We start from the raw sequence: 8,588 nt of genomic DNA on the forward strand, positions 1-8,588 counted from the left end.
TGTGTCTATTGTTTTGCATTAAACAACGTGTAGATGTTTATTCTGTCAGTTTACCCAAAGGAAAATGTATGAGGCATATGAAATAGGTGAGTAAGGTCATCTTTATTGGTTTTCAATGTATATATGTATGTTATACTCTCATATACAAGATTCAGTCTAAAAATAGTTCTATTACAAAGCCATGTTTATAAAATATTTCATTGGTTTGTATCTTGGTGCATGAATTTATTATCTTAAAATACATGTACATAGGAGTATCATTAAATCTTAAATATTGCCCACATGATCTGTTATACATTGTTAGTACTAAAGTTAACCCAGAAATTCCTTTTCAAGGGAAGGCAACTCCATAGAAATGATGATCTTTCCTGTTGAAACACTTGTAGGAGCAGAGCAGAGCCCGAACAGGGATAGTTCCCACGTAGTTCTTTGTCTTCAAGTCCTGTAGAAAAACAATTATTTAAAACTCTGCATTCTAATTCTGTATGTTGTATTGAATGGCAGAAAAAATTAGCCAAATCATAAAATACAAGACATCAAGGATAAATGAGAAGTTGTGACTACCTTTCTGACGTCGATGAAGTGCACACACTCCAGCCATGTGTTGAGGAAGGCCTCGTCACACATGGCACATCGGCTGGCCTGAGCTAACATCTCACGGATGGCAGGGTAGTGGCGGATAGCCTTCCTCATGTAGGAGAACCTGTAAGGTCATGTCACAAGCTGTTAGAGCATGTTCTTTTGTATCCCATTCAGTTTTTTTCAGTCATGACTTGTTTTTCGTTCAAACTTCACCAACGATATTACAACATAATACCAACGTACCTATCTTTCAGCTCGTTCATGACAAAACGTGCAGCTATCTCCTGTAGAACACATAAGAATGGTGGTGATCACTTATCATCAAGACAACTCATTTCAAACACAGGAAATGAGACATAAGGTCATCACGTAATCAAACCTTAAAGACAAAAGAAATTGACCGAGTAGATTAACTCTTACCTTGAGTGCTAACACCTCTTCCTCCTGAACAGAATGGACAGGCGCAAAGCTCAGCAGTGGGTTTTCTTCACAGTACAGCTCCCGTATGGGCAGTTTCCCCAACTAAGAGTAACAAGGAAATAAACAAAGTGTAAATTTTCCACCCCATGAACTCAGAATAGAACACCCAGTGCAAATAACAAACACCAAAAGCAGACTGTTCAAAGTGAAAGGTGTACCTCAGTTGGAAATATCCTCAGTTCATTTCCAGCCACATCAAGGTAGGTCAGTTTCAGTAACTTGCCGAGACCCTGTATTAACACAACATCACACAACCATCATCCTCCACAAATTTACATGCCTTGGTTCCCTCAAAAGATCAACTTGTAATACCAGTACCCCAAATGGATTGTCAATGTCGTGTGCTTTAACCACATTGATGAATATCAAGATTTACAGTACAATTTGGAAAATGTTGGCTTCTTTTTTCTGTATTTTCTGCCCATGTCATACCTCTGGGAGCTCCTTTATTCTGTTCCTCTGCAGATGTAGTTTGGTAAGTCCAGTCAGGTAGCCTATCTCCAGCGGCAGACCCTGCAGGTTGTTGTAAGCCACATGTAGCTCTGTCAGCTCCACACAGGCACACAGGGTGGAGGGCAGGTGCACCAGGTGGTTATGATCCAGACTCAGGTACTGTAGGCTACACAGTCTGGAGCATACAGTAAGATGTGTGTAAAAATGGTAGATACAAATCCTTAAGGGGAAAGTTGGAAACAAACAATTGGTACACATACAATGTCTTTGCTTACCTCCCAATCTCCTCTGGCAGCGTTACCAAGTCATTGTGGTTCAAATTAAGCAGAGTCAGGTTTTGTAAACCAACTGAAACAGTGAAAGGCAACAAAATATGATGCAACAAAAAGGTCTTCATTCTTAATACGAACGCAAAGGAAACAAATTATGATCATTCAACACGATTGTTCTGGTACTGATTATGTTTGACTTATGGATAACATGTCCATGTGCATCCATAACTTTGGATCAAAGAGAAAGAAAAGAACTTACTGAGAACTCTGGGGTTGAGGGTTCTTAGTCTGTTCTGAAAGACGTGCAATCTCTGTAGAGACAGGAGATAGGCTAGGGCCTCCGGCAGATCCTCAAGTTCGTTGTTCCCCAGGTTCAATATCGCCAACTGGAGAAGGTAGGGAACATTTGTTTAGTTACTAGTAGCAATGTTTTGACAGATTGCTGTAACACTAGTCTAAACTTCCTGGATTTGTTTGGGATAGTTGCGATTGAACAACTTACCTGCACTAGAGATCCAAACTCTGCAGGCAGATCACGTATTCTATTGTTTTTCAGCTCGACGTTCGTTAAGCTCACTATTTTTCCTATGATTGGGGGAACGCTATCCAGTTTCTTGTTACTAAAGTTCAATTTCTTCGCCTTTCCCTTCAGAGCTCGAAGTAAAAGTGTGTCAGCCATCTTGGTATGTACGTCACGACGCTAGGCGTTGTCCATGGCAACGGCTGCTCAGCCACGTCTCCTGGCGGATACTTACATTATTGCACCCCTAATTCTGAATGGTCCGGACCAAGATGGCTGCCCACATCTAACGTTACACGCCTCCGTTTGATTTTGTGGACGGATCTACTTCACTCTGTCGAAGATCTTGCCAGTAAACGGATCGAAACAGTAAGAAGCTCTTTTAACGCGTTGACAGAATTGTGATCGCCTTCAAAAATTGTCGCGATCATTCCCAATCGAGCCTATAGTTTTTGTTGTGTTGGGGAGGGGCGGCGTTGGAAATTTTACTTCGAGTTTGATCACAAGTTTTGGTGTTCGGGAAGGCATGATCATAAAGCATAATTTTGATTGTCGTGGTTTCTTGTGTTGGGGTATAATGCATTTATCTAAGGACGGTTACAGTTATGAGTAGCCGTCACGCCCCCAAGGTATTTTGCTGATGCAGATAATTTTGCCGATAATTTTTGACAGAGAATCATGCCAAAACACAAACCAGAGAAGAAGCCAGGTCCCACTAGTGCAGGTACCACTAGTGCTGCGTACATCTTTGACATAGCTGGGCAGGCCAGGTGAGTGCACCAAAAGTTTTGATTGCCTACCTTCAAGTTCAAAGCTTGTACTAGTTATTTGTAGCAATGCCTTTAACTGACAAAACTTGTTTACTTTAGTGAGTCTTATACGATAGACAATTGAAAACAGTCCAGATACTACTGACATCATCTCAAGTTTTAAAATCACAATGTACATTATCAAAATGAATGATTTTTATATGATTTTATTCTTTAGTTCTGATCCAGGTACAGAGGACGGTCTCCTTGCAGCTATGGGTAAGGGAATTCAATAATGAATAGATAGCCTTCAAGTTGACAGAATAAGGATAATGTTTTTTAATACAAGAAAACGTCACTGGTATATACTAGTATATGTGTATATAGTAAAATCAGCTTGTCCTGTGGGTTACTAACATCATATCAGAAATAAACACATTTGATAAAAAAAAGGCACTGTGTCATGATATTGAATGCTTGTTTGCACAAAGTGCTTTTGATATACCCAGTAAAAACTGCTTGGTGTAATAACTCAAGTGCAACCTTTTATCATTAGGGTCCAATAACTCAGTCCAGGTGTATCAAGCAGCAACACTGGCACTGAAGCACAGACTAGAAGGTATGAGAAGTCACATACATGGTGTACTGTATGGTACATCTTGGAAAAGAATTATCACACATTTGTCAAAAGTTTTTGTGTGCTTTACTGAATTAGATTGACTATATCTATGTTGATTCATTTGTTTCTGAGCATGTCAGTGTAATAATCAATTATGATATTACATTGTATTATTATTATATTTAACATGGGTTAACAGATAATGCTTACTATCTTGTCTTGCAGGTCACACTGATGTAGTTTCTGGGGTTAAGTTTGCACACACCAATTCCAGCATGCTCTACTCGTCGTCATTAGATGGCACCATCAGGTGTTGTGACTTAAGAGTCGGCAATAAAAAACCTGCCCTAATATTGAAAGGTAAGTATTGTCATTGTCTCTTTTGATCTGAAAGCTAACATGATGGTGGTAAGATGGTAAACCACAGGGATGTTTAAATCAGTAAAGGTTAGACATAGATAAGATATGCCAAAAACCAGTTACTCAAGCAACTGGATATGATTTTGGAAATGGTCAGACGTTTCAGGTAGCATTCACATGTAAGTAAAAGTGTGTCAGCCATCTTGATATGTACGTCATGACACAGGGATGTTTAGTTTCTAACAGCTTCCATGGTTCTCTGAACAGGTTCTGAAGGAGACCAGTTCTGCAGTCTGGATGTGAACTGTGATGACACTGTGGTCTGTGGAGGCTGTCAGAAGAGGATGCCTGACACAAACCTGGTCCTATGGTCAGTACACACATGTGGGAGAACTTGCCGGATATTCATTGGGCAGCAGGGCTAACGTTACTAGTATTCCATTCAAACATTGGTGCAGAAGACTGCGACAGCTTATCTGCCGTGTTCAGAGAAGATGAAAGAATTTTATTTAGTCTTGTTAATAAGTTCTTTAGAAATTAGATGTTTTTCAAGTGGAATACATGTACTTATCATTCACTGTTTGATACATTTTGGCTGTGCGTTCACTATCGCATTGTGGTAATGTCCACTTCTGGTTCCAGGGACAGCAGGACAGGACAGATTGTGCACACCTACCCAGACTCCCACAGTGATGACATCACACAGGTGAGGGAAGTAAACACATACATCAACGGGTTTTGCTTTAATGAGGACTATTAATTGTTACATGTGATTCCAAAATTAGAACAAAATTGTAATATTTTGAAAATATTTTGAGCAAATGAACCTTTGGAAGCTTTATGTGCTTTTGCCATTCACATATTATGATAGATTTTTGAATGTGTACATTTTTCTTTGATGTGGTTTCCCTGCTGTACAGGTGAAGTTCCATCCCAGCATGCCTCACAAGATGGCCACAGGGTCCACTGATGGGCTGATCAGCATATTTGACATCAGACAGAGTGACGAGGATGATGCAGTAGAGAATGTGCTCAATACTGAGTCATCTGTGGTAAGGACTGGCTCCTTCAATATACAACTCTTGTTCATACTTCTGTCTTACATTATGATATTATGTAAATCACTCTATATTTGCGGTACATTTATATTCACAGTTTTCGGGGTCACTTCTGTAACACAAATTTATCATTACCGCGAACAAATAATTTGCCGACTTTCTTTCTTCTGCACCTGTCGCTACTGCGAAGATATACAGGTAGTTCCTCAAACATGCCCATTTTTCTCAGACCTAGATCTGATATTGCAGTGCACATGTCTTTTGTTTTCCCTCCTCCAGAGTAGGATAGGATGGTATGGTCCAAACTCAGACAAGTTGTACTGTGTGACACATGTGGAGACTCTGCAACTGTGGGACACTGACGAGGTACAGTAGCATTTCATGGGAATAAAGTTATCATCAAAATCTCAGGGCAACATTATTGTGGCTTATGGATCCAAGTACATGTAAGCATATCTGTTCTTCATTATGACTTGTTAGAGTTTATCCAAGGTCACAAGTGTGATTAAGAGATACATTGTACATACTTTTTTTTCTTTCCTGTTTGCAGGCAGACCAGATTGGTAATTTTGAGGATATTAAAGACTACTCAGGAAAAGAGGTACATACAGGGAATTTCTTTACATTTTGAGTAAAACCTAATCAATTCATAATTACAACATGTTGTACTTGTTCACAAGTTGTAGTAAATGTGAAGTATCTTGTCAGACTATTTTTCTTGGCTATTTGAAATACATTGTACTTTTGAACATTAAGATTAACTGTTTTCCCCAGTTGGACCATCATGCACCTGTGGCCACTATCAAACACATGAAGGACAAGGAGGTTGCCACAGAGACAGATGATGTCACCAGGAAAAGTAACACTTTGGTAGGACCAACAGTTTACCAAGTCTCATCTGAAGATACAGCAAACCCGTAGCTCATGTATCAGTGAATTTTATCCGCAATTGATAGATTTGGACTTGAACCCTCAACCTTGTGATCTTGAGGCCAAAAAAATCTTACATGGCTTTAACAGTCCCCTATTCTCCTATTTCTCCCCTATACTGTTATTTTATTCTATAACATATTGGATATTCTCCATGTTATCCAGGGGGCTGTAGACTATCTGGTGGACTGTTTTTGGGATGCCCAACAACAGAAGCTTTTGTTAGCAGGTGGCTTACACAGGTGAAGATTACTACACTGGAGTACTAGAATAAAATCTCTTTTATGGTGATGCATAATGTTAGTATTTCTGGTTGCCAAGATCAAACCAAATCAAGTTCCTCTAGGAACATTTGAAAATGTATAGAGAAAGAAGTGTGATGATTATTGGTGTTTTCCTTTAATAGTGGTAGACTTAATGTGTACAAAGTGAAGAGGAAAAAGAAGACACTGAAGCCGCTGTACAGTCTGGGAGATGGGCACCTGTCAACTATAAGATGTCTGCACTGGCAAGATAAGGTACACTACATTGTCATGGTAACCGTTACTCAAACAACTGGATAGATTTTGAAAATGGCCACTTTCAGGCGCTAGTAGCTTCTGACACCTGTCATCTGTCACTGATCCACCGTTTTCAAAATCAATCCAGTTTCTTAAGTAGCTGCTACCATGGTATGTCATACGAGCGATTGCTGTTTTTGATCATCATATACATGCAAATTATTTGAAGACATATGCAAATTATTGCTAGGCAAGTAACCTGGATGTCTGACCTTCATCGATGTACATGTTATAGTGTGGGCCTATTTGGCCTACTTTGCACCTTAGTGGCTTTACTCCATGTACAGTACTGTTAGAATTGTCTTGAACTACCAACCGTAATGTTTCCTGCCTGCCTTAGACCCAGTCCCTCGTGACAGGAGGGGAGGATGGTCTGCTCTGTCTGTGGAAACCTGGGGTGGACTTGGACAAGGAGACAGAGGACCTGTCCCTAAGTAGCCAACCTGTGTCCAGAAAGGTTGGTTCATACTGAATACACAAATGATTCAAACCTCTGATCATTGGCCCAGGTGTATTTCATTACTAAACATATAGGGGGCGTTTTTGTACTGGTAAATGGCAGCACAACATATGGTTACTACTACACCATAGGACAAAAACAGTACATGTACTCAAAATGAAAATTGGGAAAGGGGTGTTAGATTCATTTGTTGAAATTACATCTCTTACCCTTTCATGAGGTGAAACCAGTCCCGAATAGCAGCTGTTGAAAAGACACATTTTTCACGAAAAGGAGTTTCCAATACATTGTATATGCAATACAGTATTACTGACTCCTAGGGGCTATCAACTATTGTTACTTACTCACTTTCCACATCTCTTTTGGAACTTGTCAGGGACTGTTTTGACTGACAGTCAATCAATTCTGAAACCTATAAAACGACATAATGGTATTACACATAAAAATCTTTGTAATATTAAAGCTTGGAACACTGTATCCACAGAGTGGATTTTAATATGAAAACACGAGGTGGCCATATGGAAAATACATACAGAATACTTCAATAGCTCAAGACAGATAACCTAACAGGTGCACCCAAAAATTGCTTCGCATGCCAAATTATTCCCTCAAATTCTGCCCCTGTAGCTCCCTGGAGTTCATATGCTTGGATGGTTCTCAGGAGGATCATCTTTCTGGCATATGTTGTTGTCATAGTAGTGAGATATAGTTTTGGGCAATGCTGTCTCTTATCATACCACGTTTCCTTGCACATGTTCCATGTGTTGTGACTAAGGGGTGTGCTGTAGGATCATAACAACCCCCAGTGTTATTCCATGTGAGGGTTATTCCATCTAGGAAGTTGAAACAGGGAGATCCGTTTTATCTTTCAAGTTCTTTAAAGTAAGATCCCTCTGTCCTTCAATCCAGGCTATTCAGATACAGGACTGATATCCATAGGCTTAATTCATTTATGACAATCTCAGTGTCTTTCTTTCATCTATATTTTAAAAGGAACTGAACGCAGCTACATGTTCTGAATGGAATAGTCCTCATTAAAACCAACAGCATTTTCAAAACTTTGAGATGCTGAAGAAAATTGTGTGGTTAGTAATGGTAATCCTTTATCTACATGTCAATCACAGGTTAAACCTGAAAATGATTGGTAACCAGAGCTGGGAGCAAGTATGATCATGAGTTCTAGCGAGACACTCTCTTAAACAAATAAGGCTTCTTAAAATGCAATCTAGTGACATTGAACATCATTAAAATTAGGCGTATAACTATAAGTTCTGAAATGTGTATAGGATGAGTATAAATGCCATTTCCTATGCAGGCAGATCCAAAGCACATTTCAAAACAGAACCTTTTAAACCCCCCAGAGAAGAGTGACCCAGAGTATCACCTTTTCCCCTTATCACAACTATTGCTCTGGGACAAGAGAAGCAGCCAATTTCCAGACAGGAGAACAAATTGAAAACAAAGTACAGCAGGGTGAGTTCAGCAAGGCTGCTGTCTCCAGGACTGGCAGTAGGAAACCCTATCTAAACTGTGGCAATGTTCCCA

General features: G+C 39.7%; 2 protein-coding genes across 2 annotated transcripts in view; one reads left to right on the plus strand and one right to left on the minus strand.

The window, feature by feature from the left end:
- Positions 1-91: 91 nt before the first annotated feature.
- Positions 92-2,558, minus strand: LOC109473759 (leucine-rich repeat-containing protein 69-like). Its single transcript, XM_019773785.1, has 9 exons — positions 2,290-2,558; positions 2,047-2,173; positions 1,791-1,863; positions 1,495-1,690; positions 1,221-1,292; positions 1,003-1,104; positions 826-866; positions 565-703; positions 92-442 (listed from the first exon to the last, which is right to left on the minus strand). The coding sequence occupies exons 1-9, from the start codon at positions 2,464-2,466 to the stop codon at positions 332-334; spliced, it is 1,038 nt and encodes a 345-aa protein (XP_019629344.1). The 5' UTR covers positions 2,467-2,558; the 3' UTR covers positions 92-331.
- Positions 2,559-3,025: 467 nt separating this feature from the next.
- LOC109473758 (WD repeat-containing protein 89-like) overlaps positions 3,026-8,588 on the plus strand; it is a 32,157-nt gene continuing 26,594 nt past the window's right edge. Inside the window, exons 1-13 of the mRNA XM_019773784.1 lie at positions 3,026-3,077; positions 3,295-3,335; positions 3,613-3,675; positions 3,901-4,035; positions 4,303-4,405; positions 4,678-4,741; positions 4,956-5,087; positions 5,373-5,459; positions 5,644-5,694; positions 5,868-5,963; positions 6,189-6,265; positions 6,430-6,541; positions 6,924-7,040. Coding sequence (XP_019629343.1) covers positions 3,332-3,335; positions 3,613-3,675; positions 3,901-4,035; positions 4,303-4,405; positions 4,678-4,741; positions 4,956-5,087; positions 5,373-5,459; positions 5,644-5,694; positions 5,868-5,963; positions 6,189-6,265; positions 6,430-6,541; positions 6,924-7,040 — 1,041 coding nt within the window. The 5' untranslated portion in view covers positions 3,026-3,077; positions 3,295-3,331. The remainder of the gene's footprint in view (positions 3,078-3,294; positions 3,336-3,612; positions 3,676-3,900; positions 4,036-4,302; positions 4,406-4,677; positions 4,742-4,955; positions 5,088-5,372; positions 5,460-5,643; positions 5,695-5,867; positions 5,964-6,188; positions 6,266-6,429; positions 6,542-6,923; positions 7,041-8,588) is intronic.

This window comes from Branchiostoma belcheri, unplaced genomic scaffold (genome assembly GCF_001625305.1).
Source record: "Branchiostoma belcheri isolate BF01 breed outbred unplaced genomic scaffold, Haploidv18h27 scaffold3, whole genome shotgun sequence".
Classification (NCBI taxonomy): Eukaryota; Metazoa; Chordata; class Leptocardii; order Amphioxiformes; family Branchiostomatidae; genus Branchiostoma; species Branchiostoma belcheri.